Source organism: Macadamia integrifolia, unplaced genomic scaffold, assembly GCF_013358625.1.
Source record: "Macadamia integrifolia cultivar HAES 741 unplaced genomic scaffold, SCU_Mint_v3 scaffold951, whole genome shotgun sequence".
Lineage (NCBI taxonomy): Eukaryota > Viridiplantae > Streptophyta > Magnoliopsida > Proteales > Proteaceae > Macadamia > Macadamia integrifolia.
Window position 1 is genome coordinate 78,687 of NW_024870594.1, and position 18,200 is coordinate 96,886.

Here is an 18,200-nt window from a genome sequence, read left to right on the forward strand (position 1 = left end):
AGGCTTGATGCAGACCATGGGCTATGAAACCAAAAATAGGGTCCAATAGCCCTGCCAACAATTTTTGGAGTTTTTGGGAAGACCAGCAACAATGACGGGCTAAAACTGAGGGTCTTTTCTGAATTATTTTTCTATTTTATCAGAGTTATGGACAGTCCTGGTTCAAAAGGTTCTTTTTATTTTTATTTATTTATATTTTTAATTCATGATTCTCAGTTACCCTATTTATAATAGGATTTGAGTTCAGAGTTGTTCTAGGCCAGCTAAGGAAAGATTATGAACCTTTTTAATTTCTAAATTAGTTTTCTAACTGCTATTTAAAATAGTATAATACCCTTTTGATTCCTAGTTGTTGTCTCCCCTCTTTCTTGGTGTTCTTCTATTCATATTACAACAACAATTCAGACTTATCCCAACTAAATGGGGTCAGCTACATGGATCCTTTCCTTCCAATCAACTATGTTCGAGGTCATACCTAATACAAGGTCTAAGCTATACATGTCTTTACTCACCGTTTCTCCTAAAATCATTTTAGGTCAGCCCCTAGCTCTTTTAGCTCCTTCGATCTGAAGCAAATCACTCCTCCGTACTGGAGCATCCAAAGTCCTCCATTAAACATTGCCATGCCACCTCAAATGACTTTCTCTTAAATTATCATGTATCAGAGTTACTCCAAATCAACTCTATTATGATCATTCCTTACTTTATCCTATCTAGTTTTTCCACATCCATCTCCATCTCCATCTCCACATCTTCATCTTTCTGTTTATTCTTCTCTTCTTATTCTACTTCTAAATTCTAGCTTAGCAGAATTGATTCCAATTTCCAGCACATCTACAGAATTGTCAGGTCAGCAGGCTAGTTTAACTCTGGTTTGAGTTCTGTGTAGATTCTTATATTCCAGAATAAATTCCAGCATATGTAAACCCACATGCACGGTCTGTTTGCATCAATTTCAGAAAGAGAAAGAAAATACAGAGCATTGCCGGTTTCCGGCTAATTTCTGATCTCAGATTCAAAACCCTTCTTTTCCTTTTTTTACCACAGGAAATTTCAAAAAGGGCCCAATTGATTTGCTTCAACAGCTTGCTAGCAGAGGAAGTAGTGGAAGATAGCACCCCCTTCCTTGTGCTGTAAATGGAGATTGAACCCTTTCCATCCCTCCCTTATTTTCCCACATCATCATTGAGCAGCCTTCTCAAGAAAACTATGATAGGCATTGAGTACTAGTCACAATATTTCAAGGTTCCTCAACATAAATGTAATGCCAAAAAATTACCATGGTCCATTGAGCAGCCTTCTCAAGAAAACTATGATATGCAGTTGAGTCCTAGTCACAATATTTCAAGGTTCCTCAACATAAATATAATGCCAAAAAATTACCATGGTCATCTAAAGCGATAATTAGTGATAAGTCATCTGTTAGATTTGCTTCACCAATGTGCTGAAGAGGACGACCCACGGGTATAATTGATCCACCTTGCAGATACAGTGTAGGTAAATCCTGGATTATCAAGCGGATAAAACAGTAAATAAATCAATTGTAACTGTGATGAATTCTTCCAAGTGAACAGGATGTGAGTAAAATAATTACCGGATGTGAGTCATTAAAATCGAAGTGTAACCAAATGCCTTTAGGCAACACTAGCGGCAATTGATAAGATCCCTTGTCGAGATTAGTACTGACGACCATAACATTAAAGGTATCAATATTAAGTGTGACAAATAGCAAAGATGAGTTTATTTAAGCTACCATAGATGTACCATAAATGCGATGGAGCAAAGAAGACCACCCAAGGGCTCTAATGTAGTGGGAAACAAATTCAAGTACAGAAAGCAGTGGATGATTAAAATTTAAAGTAATCAAATCGAAGTCCAAGCAGTTTTCAAAGAGAGCAACCTCAGGACAACCCTTCTCCAACATGCTAATCTAAGCAACAAACAAATTGATCCCAAGTATCCTGACACAACCCGGGTAGGTAACTTCACAACCTTTCAAATGGCACCAAAATCACACCAAAAGGATAAATTTTGACCTTCCAATAGTAAGCCTAAGGAAATTGACAAAACTGTTTCTGCTCCTACTATTTACTTTTCTTTCGGTTTTTAGCTTCAATACTCTCCTTTGTTTAGGTCAAAGCCTGTCATCTAAATCTGAGAAACATAACCTGCTGCTCTAGTTGTATCTGATTTAGTCACAGATGGATTCTCTCACCTCCCTTTTGTTGGATCTTGATCTTACAATGAACAATTCAAAACTGTTACTTTCTGTTCCATATCGGAATCTCTTTCTAACAAATATAAAAGATTTAGACATTCACTACGGCAATATTTATGCTCAACTTCCTAGTTTTGCATGCAATATGAAATATGCAATATAAAACAAAAACTCACATGGTGACTAATGCAAACAGACTTGAGAAATAAAAACCACAAAACAAAGATTGGCAAACCCTGGAAACCTAAATATATTTTTTATGACACTTGAATCCATACATGCTAACCCTAATAGATTAATAACTTACTCGGACAAAATGGGGGCCGCAACAGAGCATGAGACACAGAATGTCCCGAATAGCACAAAACACTCCAAGAAGATGTCCATCCCCCCAATGCAGAAGAGAGAAATAAATAATGGGGTAATTACTTAGATCCACTAGATAAAAATATTAATTACAAGGTAAGCAGGTTTTAAGTTTATTTTGCATCCACTAGAGTAGATTTTGAAAAGATTTAATCAATCTCCATAATCACTTAATGCTCATGGGTTCCAAGAAAAAACATAAGTGAACTTCCTAAAATACCCTGGCATCACTAATGTCCAAACTCCCAAAAGCTGTTCTTTACCCCCTCTATTCACCCTATATTCACCCCCATCAACACCACCATCGCCCCCACCTCTGCAACCCTTATCCCACTCCTCCCTTTTATTTTTGGGTGAACAAATAATTCATTACCAAATAAGAAGAAAAATACATACAAAGCCCTAACAGAGTTAGGGAGGGGAGGAAAAGACAAAGGATCAACGCTCACGAAGAGGGGGGGAGTCCTAAGAACATAGGTGGGGAGGCCCCAGGACACAATAATGTGACTTGTTCTTTGGGGAAATATTACAATTTGAAGATACACTATATATTTTAGCTTTGAAATTGTAAAGATTTGAGAACCAGAATCAAAGATGAAGAAATAAGAGAGAGACAAAGAGATTGGTGTAACTTGGGAGACAACCATGTGGTTGGTTCTTCCCCTTTCATTCAATATATAGACTACCTATTACATAGTCATAACCCAAATAGGAAAGTAGAATGCATAATCAAGATAGGAAACTAACTCTAACTTTAGCTAACAGCTATCCTAAACCCAACAGGACACTAACAAATACATCAAATATAATCCCATGATGGTCACCCATAGCCCTCCAACCGATACATGCTCTCATATATTCTAACAGAAATCAAATGAAATGGAGTCCCAAATGTTTTCAGTCGGACGAGAGTCAAAGGTCCATTTCCTAAGGTTTCGCTCTATCTAGATCTGGTTGATGGTGGGGCAAAAAGCAAGCTTACCCACAATCTCACAAACAGAAGTCCTGATAAATGACATGTCCATCCATAATCACTCCCTCTGAAAAGGGAGAATTCTCCACCTTCTAGGCCAACACTTGGCAAGCACTCCTTCCCAAATGGCAAATAAATACAAGGCAAGCGAAGAAAAGATGAACTTTATCTTCTGGCTCAATCCCACAAAGGTAGCACAATGGGGAAACAAAAATCCTTCAATGAATAAGGAAAGATTGCGTTACCCTCACCCCCCACCCCCTCCACCCTCTCACCCCAGCACCCCTAGATTGCTTGTGGCTAGCCTCCCCACTTTCCGTCCATATTGGCCCATGATGGTTTTGGTTTTTGTTTAGTTTTGTTTCACTCCCCTTGGGTTGGCTTCTCCTTGTTGGCTTAAGCCTCTGTCCCCCCCCCCCCTTTTTCCTTGTATATACTTCCTCTCTTGGTAATGAATTATTTATTCATCCAAAAAAACAAAAAAAATGAAAGATTGCATCGGAAGGCAGTTAGCGAGGGCTCACCAAGTGGAGAAGCTTTGGCAGGGGATATGATTCTTGAACCAAATTAAATTGTGCCAAGGAGAGGAGGTGCCATGAGACATGACAAAATCCCAAGCTGCCTTAGAGTTGAAGAGCTTTGACGGGGAGGGGGACCATATAAAAGTATCTTCACTTCTTTGCTGGTGTCTAAATGGATGGCAGAGACTTCCAGATATCAGCAAGCTAGGGAGAGGGGTCCAGATGCCCGAAGTCAAAATGTCTGCAACTAGAGAATGCTTGGAGAGCCCAGAATTATAGATGACTCTGCCACCTATGACATGGGACAAACTCCCAGCGGATGCCAAGAGTCCAACTAGACTTTTTATCTCACCCGAACGACTACTTTCACAAACACAAGTGAGAAATAGAAAAACATTTTATAACTGAAACTCCCCCACTTTATATGTAACATTTTGTTCGCTTAGGCTACTTAAATGTTTAGTATATACATAGTTACATATAGCTAGTTTCAATTCATCCCTAGAGGCATCTAAATGTGGGAGCTCATCTGCTAAGGAGTTACTTGGCCTTGGATATATACATGACAATATTTGTTTTAATATGCACCCGCCAACAAAAACATTTGTTCAAATATGTGTTGAACTATGACTTTCCACATCAGTTGCAATTTTGTTTCTTTTTAAATTTTAATAAAATGGGAATAATTGAGGCAGTTCTTTTATTATTTATTCTATATTTTAGGTGAAAATGTTAGAAGCACTTCAAGATATTGAAATAGCTTCCAGACTAGTTGGCTTTGATGGTGATAATGATGAGTCTCTCAATGAGAAATATAAGAAGCTTAGGTGCAATATTACTCCACTGCCTCACGATAGTGATGATTACCGGTTGGTTGAAAAATATCTCCTCACTACCCATGCACCAACACACAAGGTGAGTTCTTATTGGTTCGTTTAGCACTAAAGTATCTGTAATATGTTTTGGTTGCTGTTTATCCATTTGGATTGAATATTGTGGTCAACACTCAGGATTGGTCCCTTGAACTGGAAGATGTTTTCACACTTGAAAGAGAAGGAGAATTTGATAAGTTTGCACCCTACCGAGAGAAACTTCAAAACAGAATGCTCTTGTGGCATGGTAAGATATGATCATACACTCAAAAGGAGAACATTTGTATTTGGTTTGCCAACGACAATGAGCATTGAGTTTCCTTTTCTTTTCACACACCAAGATTGCTCCGAAGACAGACGATCTAAGTGGTAAGATCTTACGCCAGAGTCCAGACACAAGAAGCATTAAGGGAGATTGGAATTGTTTATAAGGAGTCCAAAACGAAGGAGACTCGAGTACACCCAATCAAACCATATACTTTTCCATTTTACTTACCGGCTTCCAGATCAGCTTGATAATACTCACAAAGTTGACAACTTTAAGACGCCTCAGACTAGGACACCTTAAAATTTTTGGGAGACAAATAGCAGACCAACTTAGAGGGTGAAGGAATCTAGAGCATTCAGAGCCTTTACAAAGAAAAGCAGCAAAAAGAGATTACAACTTAGAAATAATGGACTTAGGCAACCCATAAATGCCCGACCAATTAATGTACGAGGACTAGAGAACTGATCTAATAAGATCTAAGCGGCTTACATAAGATAGGAAGTAATTTTTCTTTCCATAGTTGGAGATGCTTTTTGATGAGATCAACCATAAGAGTGCAGTGATAAGTGGACAACCTTGCCAGGATCAGAGGCATCCCAAGTAGCTAATCGGGAGGTGGCTAATGGAGAACCTAGTCTTTTCAAGAAGAGAGGCCTTGATCAACTCTGAAACCCCCACCTGAAAAATGAGAGATTTTCCTGGATTGATGCGAAGATCATACATAGATTCGAAGACTCCAAACAATGCATAATAGACTCCAAGGAAGTATCATTGGGTTTTGAGAAATTTATCAAATCATTTGCAAAAGCAAAGTGAGTAAACTTGATGGCCTTACACTTTGGAATGGTGGATATGAGATGCTGATCAGTGAGAGAACGAATGCTTCTAAAGAAGATTTCCATAGCCAAGGTGAAGTTATAAGGCGATAGGGGGCACCCTAGACGAATCCCGACCAAAGAAGAGATAACCTACCGGACTACCATTGACCAAAACTGAGAAGCAAGGGGTACAATACATTGGAATATCTAGTTACGAACACCGCTGAAATCTCATCTTAGTCAAGAATGAAACTATTATCCCATTTTAAAGAATCAAAAGCCTTGTGAATTTCAATCTTCACAATGGCAACTGGAGAATGGGATTTCCCATCAAACCCTCTCACAATCTCATCACATAGGAAAATGTTATTGCTGATGCTTCTACCTGGATTAAAGGTCGACTAATTTTCGTTGACAAGAGGATCGATCACAAGCTTGAGTCTGTTGGCTAGAATCTTAGCAATGAATTTATACCAAAAATTGCATAAAGAGATAGGTCTGAATTCATTCATAGACTTTGCTCCCGCTTTCTTAGGGAGGAGACAAAGGAATGTATGGCTAATCCCTTTGTTCCAGCTAGGATTATAGAAAAAACTCTTGATTGATTTGATCAAATCCTCTTTAATGATATCCCACACGGAGGAGAGAAATCGATACTAAAACCATCTGGGCTAGGAGCTTTGTTTGACTTGTGAAAGAAAATTGCAGACTTGATTTCATCATCCGTGGGAATAACTTGGAGTATACTAACCAAGTTGCTAGGGATAAATTTGTTGATGATCCCTCTTGGGCTTGTATTTTTTTCCCCCCTCTGTCCTTTGTATATTCTTTCTCTTGGTAATAAAGTTATTTAATCATCCAAAAATTAAATTTGTTGATAAGACCTTTTCAGGTTGGGGAAAGTCGATTTTGAGTTAGAATTGAACAATTCCTTGAAAAAGTCAACAACCATTGACTTAATCTCATTGACACTACGAACCTGGGTGCTATCTGGGGCAATAAGCATAGGAATGGAATTGATGATGGTTTTTGCCTTCATAGACCGATGGATGTAGGCCGAATTTGTGTGTCCCAGATCCAACCATTTAATTCTAGATTTTTGTCTCAAAAATCTTTCCTCCTAGGCAAGAAGGGAGGAAAGGCAGGATGACTCATTCTTTTCTTCCTCAGCTAAAGAGGAGTTGAGAGGATCAGATTGGCGCTTCACTTGAATAGGAGTATGCTTATTCCTGCAGTCAATGACCTGAGAGGAAATGTTCCCAAAGGAGTTAGTATTCCATACTTAATGAGCTTCTTTCACATTTTGGAGCTTCTTGGCAAAGGCAATAAGAGGGGAAGAGAATGCTTGGAAAGGTTTGAGCCATGCCTCCTTAAAAATGGAAACGAAGTCAGGACGAGAGGACCACATATAAAAATATTTAAAGGGTTTGGGAACAAAAGAAATGTAAGGTTAGGCTAACAAGGATATTGGGCTGCGATCGGAGATACCTGAAGACTTGAAGGAGGTATGGGAAGAAGGAAGTGAGCCAAGCTTCGTTAACCACCATTCTGTCCAGCTTATAGGCAATACGAGCATCTTCAGATCTTTTGTTATTCCAAGAGAGCTCAAGGCTAGACCATCTAAGATTGCTAACAATAATATCATTGATGCAGTCGTTAAAAGCATCAACATGGGTAGTGTCAAATGGCCCGCCAACTTGATTTTCATGTCCAAAATGAACATTGAAGTCTCCACAGATCCCCTAAGGGAGGGACCCAGTTTGGGTGGCCGTATGCCGAATATCATTCCAAAGGACCTCCCTATCAGCAGCTCGGTTAGTGGCATAAATGGCTGTGAATAGAGAAGTAGAGCTGTGGGAGGTGATAGAGATGGAGAGATGAAGATCCTGAGGAGAGGAGGAGGATAAAAGGGAGACAGAGAATTTGGAAGAGAGTTAAGACCCCTAAGGTTCCAAACCAGGCCTTGAGACATTTGGCCTGGTTAGGAGAGCACGTCAAAAGATCTGAGAAGAGAAGCTAGGCACAACAGAAGCAGAGCAATGCTTAGATCTACGCTGGTAGGAGCAAAAGGTCAAGGAAGCTATTGACATCTCATTTCAAGGGCGAGGATGGGCCTCTTGTTTTCACTTTTGCAAATAGGAAGTGGAGGCATGAGACTTTGTTGGCGAAGGAGTTAATCCAATCGGGTTGTGGATAACCAAATCTTAATGAGTAGGTCCAATAGAAGGAACATCAGAGAGGGGCTTGGGTTGCTAGAGTGGGCTTGAAAACAAGGAGGCCCAATATTAGTGATTTGGTCGTTCTCATCCAGGGAAGGAGTGCTCAAAGAAGTGGTCGAAGTTGGTGGGCCAGAATGGAGAGGAGCAAAATGGTTCAAATACGAAGCAGGGTCAAGAGAGGATAGACCATTGGTGGTTGGACAGATCCAGCTCAGCAGAGGACGGAAGCATCTCAACCAAAGGGGTTGATAACTTCAATAGACTTCAATGGGGAATTAAGGATATTCCAGAAGTGGAGAAAACCGACAATATCTCATATGGAAGGCGAGGCATAGGGAGGGCGACCTTGATGGAGAAGGCGATCGACTACCAGTGGAGGATCTGCTTCCAGGTTTCAAGGTTTCTTCCACTGATGTGCAGTTGGCTTGAGAGCGAACCTTCAGGGAGCCAACAACTTTGCTACCACCAAGGGACAGAGGTTCCTTAAGGCTCTCAACCTGGAGAACCGAGAATCTGTTTTTCCCAGCGGGTAACGGATAACTGGAGAGGAAGGTCTAACCGAAGGGATTGAGGAGGTCGCCATTCATTCTCAACCTGCTGTTGGAAACAAAAGTTCTCTCCGTCTTGAATGGAGATAAGAGGAAGGAAGAGCATGGCTGCAGATATATCAAAATAGATTTTGGCATAGGCCAATCTATCCTTCCGATTAGTTCTAGCATTAGAATAGAGATGCTTGACTAGAACTAATCCAACAATGCTCAAGCCTTCAGAACAGCAGAAGTGCAAGGGAAGCCTAGGGAAGGAGACCCAAAGAGGAATAATGGAAAAGTCAACACGGTTAAGGAAAAGCTGCCTAGGCAAAGGATGAAGGAAAATAGGCTTTCTACCGACTAACCAAGGCCCACCATCTAAACATCTCACCTTATTTATTTTCTTCGGAGAATTTTTGAACATGAAAAAGCCATGGTCTAAAAGTTAGATTTCCACGAAGCCAACTGGACGCCATTTCTCCAACAGGGATGCTTTGACCAGGTGGAAGGGGGGACGGCTCCCTAGGAAATGGCCAATGAGAGAGTTAGTCCATTGGGAAGTTTCAACATCGAGAATTTCTTTTGGAAGAATGGCTAACAAGACATCCACAATCTTCGAGGGGGGACAAAGTGCAGTGCAAGTTTGAAATGGGAGTTCCAGGCCATTCTGGGAGGGATGAAAGGGTGAGAGGAGAGTGAAGGGGAAGGAGAAAGATGTGGCGACAAAGATCTGAGAGATGCCGGCACCTCTACAGGGAGCTCAGCCAAGGTGGCCCGTACTGGAGGTGGGAATTCAGTGGAGGAGAGCCATGGAGATTTTTAGGGAGAAGGTTCTCTTAATCCCCAATGTTGATCTCTCCCCCTGTAGAAACGCAACCCTAAAACGATGTAGAAGATAATGGAAAAACAAAACAAACAATGCACACGGATTTTACGAGGTTCGGCAAAGTTGCCTATGTCCTCAGTGAGATGAGATCCTGCTTCACTATCAATGGAGAATAGGGTTACAGCGCTTGTCCTCACACCTCTCAGTATTGCTTGCATTACAGAGAAAGAAACCCTCGCTACAAATGTATAGCGAAAAACTCTAATCCGAAAAGTACACAGTTGCCCTCAAATAAAAAATTTGAGTGGGGGGCTGTGCCCCCCTACACCCCCTACTATGCAGCGGGACCGCCGTCCTTCCTGTTTAGGTGCTACACCAGTACTCCCTGGATTAAACTGCGACGGAATACAAGGCATCATACACCAACACCCCCCCACTTCTTATTCTCCTTCTCCCTGTGAATTGAATCGATGTGATTTTAATGGTAAGATAATCCTTCCATTTAACTGATGATACACTAGGAAATTCTCAGTAAATAAAATGAGAGTTTAGGGGAAAAAAAGATCGCCCTTTTTAAAAAGTAGCAGAGGGCTTACAGTCATATTAAATGATTTAAAAGATCCAAAGCCAGTAAGTTGAATTCAAGAAGTAATAGATGGAAAATTACTGTAAGAGTTATATCGATTTCAGTAGATCACATTTGGTAAATCACAACAACAGTTGATGTTCAAGATGGTCTAAAAGAAGAAACTGTTCATGAATTGGATGGTCATGATGGTAGCAACAACCTGATTTTTTGTCATGAAAATAATGGTCCAAGGAGGACACCCAAGATATCGAGCACTATAGGGAAGCCGAGTCCAAGCATCTCACTGCTGTCACTTCTCCTAGGTGGCAGAGGTGTTGCACCGGTGGGACTGCGGTTGTAGAGTTGGGGTGGGGGAGGTGTTGCAATAAGAAAAGAAGAAGAAGAATAAAGGGCGGGGTTAGAGTTGCGGAGGTGGGTAGTCAGCAGGGGTGGGGGTGACGGTGTTGGGGTGGGAGTTGATCATTGATGAAAACACAGTGGATTCGCAGGCCAGAGAGGGTGAGTCTTGTATAGAGAAAGAAAGGAGCAGGCGGTGGTGGCTCCCACAATTAAAAATTGAAACAATTGAATAAAAATAGATAAAATAAAAATTCAAAGATTTTAAATCTACTGATCCTATAATTAAGTAGGATATTTTGGGAAGTTCAGTTTCGTTTTTTTTTATGGGTCGCATGAGCAATAACTAACTTTGGGGATTAAGTAAATCTTTTAACTAGCGGGTGTAAAACAAATTTTAAACTTAACTTATATTGTAATTCAATTTTTTTTTTAATGTAATAGATCAAAGCATAGTTTTTAAGGCGCTGGTAAGGCGGCGCGCTGATGCGATCTAGAGATGGTAAGGCAGTACTCCGCCTTATATGAAGTGGCGCCTTATGGGTTTTTTTGTTTTTTTAAACACATTTTAAAATTACTTGATGAAGATTCCAAATATAGATTTTTTATTGGTAGGTGTATGACTTTGTTAATATTTGAGATGTATGGGATCAACTTTACACCACCAAAAATAACTAAAACAAACAAAACAAAAACACGATTCATAAACAGCGTTTGGATTTTGTCAAGGGTTTTAAGAAAGGGCTTTGAGAAGGAATCAAGGAACAAGGAAGAACCACTTATCTAGGCGACCATTTCGCTTCGGCAGCGGTGAGTTTGCTCCGGCAGCGGTGAGCTTCATTTTTCTTTGATAGGAGTAGAAATATAGTGGATGACCTTAGGGCTTAGGCACTCATTTTGGCATAATAGAGGTAAGTATAATAAATACTTATATTTTTGATGTCATCTTTTCTTTATGTTTATAATTTTGTTTCATAATTATGTATTTATATCATATGTTATAAATACTAAGTTTAGAAGTCTTTCTTTGAGTGTGTTTTTCTGAGTGTTCTGTAAACATTTTGTGAGTAAGAGTGTTTAAGAGTGTATTCAAGTGTTCAAGTGTTGTTTTCCTCCATTGTCTGTAAGCTCAACGTCTTGATGTAAGTATACTACTACTTTCTGTTTGTATCCTTCTTTTGTATTATGCTTGCTGTTAAGAAATTATAAGAGAAGATTGCTTTCATAGATAGTTTGATTGATCTTCGAAGAATGAAGGAAAAAGAATACTTTTTGAAGAACATTATCCTTCTAATTCGGATCGTCAAATGCTTCATGAGAAATGGGTTTCTCATATGGAAACTCACAAAATTAATATTCCTTTTTTCTCATGGTTAAAACTGTATCTTCTTGAAAATCGATCCTCTAACACTCCCCAGGTTAGTGAGATTAAGAAGATAACCACCACTTTTATTTCTCAGGAAGGAACAGAAATTGATTCTGTCCATCCTCCCTTTCAAGCCTTAAAAATAGGTGATAAAAAATTTGCAGTTCCACTTAAAACTACTAGCCAATCTGCTAGACCTTTGACTGAAACTCAGCTTAGTCACGTTGTTGAACAAAACAACTATACTAATCTTTGTCTTCAGTCAATTGGCAACCAAACTGATCGTATTGAGACCATTGTCAATTCTTTACATCCACATACCCCATCTACATCTCATACGACAACTAAGTTTGATTGGCCAACCTTTGCTTCTCAACCCAGAAGCATTCCTTCTAAAGAGTCTACTTCTCAAACTAGAAGTAATCAGTTTGTCCTGTTTAAACCTCCTCCTGTCCTGACCATTCCTCCTAAAAAGAAAATGGAGTCTACCATTCTCGATGAAATTGTAACTAGACTTCAAAAACTTCAGGTCACAAAGGACAACCTTGACAAACTTGTAGACAGTCAGGCTCTCACTCTTTCTCTTGCTGATCTATCCGATTCTGAAATCGAAACAGCAGAAAAAGAATTCCAATCTATGCTTCCTAATCAGGCAGCAGTTCCTGAGTCTCTTCCTCAGCTAAATCAAGTTATGGGAAGAACTCGCAAAGTTATGCCTACCGCTCAAACAAATTATTATTATCCTCGACCTTCTCCTGCTGATTGTCAATTCGAACTTGAAAAGGACAATTCCAATTTCCCGGCTGATGGTAATACTATTTTCGAGTGGAATATTGATGGTTTATCTAAATATCAAATCATCAATGTGCTGAAACGGATGTTAATGTATGCTACTGCTGCAAAGCTCAATCATTCATCCGATTCTGATGTTGCTAAAATGATAGCAACTGGATTTTCCGGCCAACTCCGTGGTTGGTGGGATTTTTATTTGTCTGAAGAAGTTAGACAACAGATAATCGGTGCTACAACCAGTGTTCCGCAACAGCTGACTGAACAATTAGCTGATGGTAATTATGCCCAGCGAACTGTTTATGTTAATCATGAAGACGCGGTTAATACTTTGGTTTACACCATCACTCTTCACTTTGTTGGACCAGCTGAAATTCTAGCTGATCGAACAAGAGAACAATTAATGAATCTGCGATGTCCTACACTATCTCATTATAGATGGTATAGAGATGTCTTTTTTGCTAAAGTCTTCTCCAGAGACGATTGTAACAATGCTATATGGAAAGAAAAGTTTCTCTCTGGATTACCTCCTTTATTTGCTCAAAAGGTCAGGTATCGACTTAAGGCAAAACATAATGGCACTATTCCCTTTGAGCAATATACCTATGGGGAATTAGCTGCTGAAGTCTGTAATGAAGGTCTTCAACTCTGCACAGATCTTAAATTAAAGAAACAATTGTCTAAAGAGAGACAAGCTGGATTCCGAGAACTCGGAGATTTCTGTGAACAATTTGGATTTGAAAAGGTTTGTCCATCAGGTTCGAAGAAAACTCATCGGAAACTCTCTAAGTTTTCCAAGCCTAAATACCAGGCTAAACCATATAAGTCTAAGCCTAAGCGCTTCTTTAAGAAACGCTTTTCTAAATCCCGTCCTCAAAACACTTTTCCAAACATACCCCCTGTTTGTTATAAATGTGGAAAGGTAGGACATTTGATGATTGATGATTGATGATTGATGAAGATGAACTTCGTTTATTCACTTTATTGATTTGTTTTCTTGATGAATATCTTACATTGGTATGAACATGAACCTTTAATATTTATTTAACATATGAGTAATAGGATTCAACTAGGATTTGAGCCAAATAGATTGGTTTTATAAAAAAAATTACACAGGAATGCTTTGGTCAATAAGGCGACGCTTTATGCCCGCCTTATCGCTAAGGCGCTCTGAAAGACCCTCAAATGTCTCCGTCGCCTTACCGCCTTAAAAACTATGGATCAAAGTAATTTGTTATTAGAGAGATGTAAACCATGTCAAAATGGTAACTAGTGGGTGTAAGAACTTTGTTATTAGAGAGTTGTTGACTAATCAGTTCAAATGTAGAGGCTTCCTTATATTTTGAACCGTTCAAAAAATTGTAGACACTGTAATTCAAAGTAATATTTGAGTTTCTTTATATCAGAAGTCAAATAGTTCTTTTCCAGTTACAATGTTGAAGACCAATTTTACCAAAAAAATTTATCAAGAGTTTTTCCCATATCGTTATATAGAAAAAGCAAAGAGTGATTGATTCAACTAGTGGCAAATACCTTGAATAAATAAGAACTGGGCCAAGCAGGAAGGAATTTTCAATCTTCCTTAAGCTGGGATCTTTGGAATCTGCACAATCAGAAAAGCCACATTCACAGCCCCATGAACATTGTATATCCATTATCCCAAATTCATTAAAGTAAGGAATAGAAGTCCTTGAAGGTAAGAAAGCCTACCAGCAAAAAATGTAGGAGCTGCAACAGGAGTACCCTTGATATGAGCCATATAGAACAGAGTATAAATATGGGGAATAAGGCGGTAGCGTCTCATTAACGCTAGGCGGCAAACTTCTTCACACTAAATGGACAGAACTAATTAAGCATTGATTGTCACATGGTTTCAGAAACTTCAACTACGAAAAATGTCATGAATAGAAAGACAAAAATACTTTCTACCAAAAAAAAAAAAAGATAAAACTACTAATAATGCTTGATCTGTGAAATGAATCTTTCAGATATGCATGGAGGATCAAAATGCAGATATTAAAGATTCAGTTATGAGATCCAACAGCACACAGAAAAGCAGCAAATCTTCAAACATGCTAGAGCCTAGATGATCAGAATGCTGCCATCAAACTGATAAAGAGAGAGTCCATAAAGCGGGGGCGGGGTTAAAACTGGGTCAAGGCTGGAACAAAAAATTTGGGTCACTCTATAGCTGTCGAGCAGCAAGAGAACAGGGCAGCAAGGGCCATCGAGTGAAGCATCTTCTAGAAGAAAATCTTGGAGAATATTTTCTGCAGCACAGTTTCCTGATCTGGTTGTTACTTCAGCCTTCTAGAAGATCAGAGCAGCTTCCATCGATTTCTTCCACATGAAGAGATTTCATTTCTGGGGGTTAAGAGATTTATTTCCCTTTTGTGTTTGCTTAGTGGTTAAGTAGTTAATTTCCTTTTATTTGTTAAACAAAGTATTTCGTTGTTATTTCTTGTCAAGCAAGTAAATTAGTTTAGGAGAATTACTTGGTTTCCTATTTGGTGATTTCATACTTTGTAAAGGCTTCACAACCATTGTAAGGTTTTGATAGATTTGAATTAATGAAAATTTGAGAAGCTATCTTCCATGGCTGACAAAATCAATTTGAGAGGGTGAGATGCCCAGATGAAGGTGAGAGGCCTTGACCAAAACCACCATTCTTCTTCCTCCTTCTCAACCCTCCATCGAATTTCTTTTGTTCTTTTGTTTTACATTTACTTTTTAAGTACTGAAGATCATTATCAGATTTACAAATCCATCCAGAAAGATTGAAGATCAGGATCCAGCTCTACAGCCAGAATCAAACCAGACCTTTTAGGGTTTTGATACCCAATCGAGACCTCCTATATTCCAGACAAGAGGCCCACTTCAGCCCCTCTTTTGAGGGATGATCAGGTGCACCAAGAGGGGAGCTTAACCAGAGTTTTGTAGCCTATAGTGGCTGGTAGCTGCTATCGTCAGAATTCTCCCAATCTGCCAAGATTTAGACCTATTTGTGAGAAGACTTTGGACCGGATGTTACTCCACCAAAAGGCTATTGAAGGAGCCCTGTTAGGGTTTTGCGGAGACCCCAAGGAGAGAGGTTCAATCCATCTTTGAGCCCCTTCCTAGGGCTGGTTTGTGTGCTACAGGAAATCACTAGATTTGACCTATATCAAGCTGCTAAGAGCAAAACTAGGGTAGAACGCTCGAATGACCAGAGAGGTCAGTCAAGCCTTTATTTATAATAGAGGTCACAAAAGAAAGGAAGCAAAATTACAAGTTTGCCACTCCCTCCAGCCGACTCTCATTAATTAGAGTCGGTTAGAGGGCGAAAGCCTAGGAATGCCCCTGTGGCAGCCTAGTACATTATTCCAACACTCCCCCTCAAGTTAAAGCATAGGTATCACACATGCTCAACTTGACTAAAGAAGGATGAAACAATTTTCCTTCTAATCCCTTAGTGAACACATCAGCTAACTGATCACCAAACTTCTCCAAAGGAACACAAATTAATCCTACATCTAATTTCTCTTTGATGAAGTGTTTGTCAATCTCCATGTGCTTGGCGCAATCATGTTGTATGGGGTTATGGGCAATACTGATAGTAGCCTTGTTACCACAGTAGAGCATCATAGGGAGACGAACATGAATACCAATATCTTCCAGTAAGGTGCGTAACCACAACTACTCACATATCCCTTTTTCCATGGCATGAATCTCTGCTTCAGCATTAAATCTAGCCACCACATTTTGCTTTTTGTTGCGCCAAGTGACAAGGTTCCTATCCACAAAAGTACAATCAAGGTTCGATATCTCGTTTCGTTTTGGTGTTTCGGTGGGTTCAGAATCACCAACTCGGCGAGACCTTGGCGAGTTGGTGTATTTTTTTTTTTTTGACTCGGTTGACTGTTTCGGTGGTCAAACGACCATATTTTGGCCTGAAACTTGTTGGGTAGCTTGTTTTAAGATAAGAATCAAACGTAATCCTCCACAACTGCCAAAAAGACTGAGTCATCTACATGCTGAAGGTATGTAGAAGAAAAGGAACCTGCCATTGAGCTACTATTAACTAATGGTTCCGACATGTACGGGTTAGTTGGGTATGAGAATAAATTGTCCACAAAGCCACCACCATGTGACTGGGTTTGGGAGCCATAGTCAGTAGACTCAATACCAAGAATGGATGAACCAGATGTATGCCCCATCCTAGTGAATAGACCATAAGGTCCATGATAATAGGACCAGGTGCTCTCTCCAGTAAATGATGGGGAACGCCATTGCCCACTCCCTCTACTCTCACTGTGAGGATGACTATCCCCTCCACTCAAACTCATTCCGCCAATAGAAGTAGATAGACTATCAACATCCATACAATCTCGCTGCCCATCTCCATTGAATTGGCAACGAGGCCCTCTAGTGTAACTTGAACTCCTCCCTTCACCTGATAGACGGGCACCGTGATCAACATCTTATGTGGCATACTTAAACTGACTCTCCCTAGTGAACCGCACTAGGTCCCGCTGAGGCTTTGACTCAGCCTGTTCATACTGCTCTCAAACTTCCTCAAATCTATCACCACCTCCACCACCATCACCATCACCATCACCATCACTATGTAGTGTACCATCATGTGTCTGTGTTTGAGTCTAGGTGTCGGTACGACCACCTGATGAAATGGACCAATCATCATCTTCATCATCTTTATCCCTTCTAAGTGCAGGCTCGAATGGCCAGGGGGCTGTGAATGTACCCTTTCCTCTGTAGCCATATAATCATCAACATCGATCGCCATCTCTCGCACTACATAACTGGCCTACCTCCCAACTGATCCATCAATGGCTTGCCTCTATCCCTCACCCAGTCTACTAGAGGATCCTCTTCATCTGAGTAAATTTGGAAAAATAAGCTAGCTTGATTTGGCCCCTATCATTCTCCATACCCATGCGTATGTGCTGCATCCTCAGTCTCATATTATAGTGCACATACACCAAGTTAGAGAGACGTTGTGAACCCAACCTATTCCGCCTTTTTGAGTGGATGAATGAAAATACACTCCAATTTCTTTCACAACCAGAAGCAGAACATGTCTGGGAGAATACTTTGATGAAAAAACTTTCACTCTGATAGAGTCGTAGAACAACCATTGGTGAGTAACATATATATAGTTGACATCCATAAAAGCAATATTTATCATAAAAAGTAACAATTTATGTTAATGAAAAATGCATTTTTAAACCAGAAAAATAAAAAAAATATTTATGTACCAAAAAACAAATTGACTCTGTGAGGTCATAGATCGACCTCTAGTGTGACATATAAAAAATCTAGAAGAATCCAACATGCATTCATGCATTATTTAAAAAAATAAAAAATAGTTTTGGGGAAAGAACTTTACCTTTCCTAAGCTTGGAATGTGTAGATCTTGTTGTAGGAGTGATTTGGAAGTCAAAATGTGTGATGATGTGGCTAATCAAGAGGCTTGTTGGAGTGATTTGTGTTCAAAATGTGCAAATGGAAC

The 18,200-nt window shown here is 39.7% G+C and overlaps 1 protein-coding gene across 2 annotated transcripts in view; it reads right to left on the reverse strand.

The window, feature by feature from the left end:
• LOC122070590 (alpha-glucosidase 2) overlaps positions 1-18,200 on the reverse strand; it is a 156,834-nt gene that overhangs the window by 39,855 nt on the left and 98,779 nt on the right. For both annotated transcript variants that reach the window (XM_042634788.1, XM_042634787.1), the window contains exons 13-16: positions 14,402-14,522; positions 14,225-14,294; positions 1,595-1,682; positions 1,384-1,504 (exon numbers count right to left, since the gene is read on the reverse strand). In XM_042634788.1, the coding sequence (XP_042490722.1) occupies positions 1,384-1,504; positions 1,595-1,682; positions 14,225-14,294; positions 14,402-14,522 (400 nt within the window). The remainder of the gene's footprint in view (positions 1-1,383; positions 1,505-1,594; positions 1,683-14,224; positions 14,295-14,401; positions 14,523-18,200) is intronic.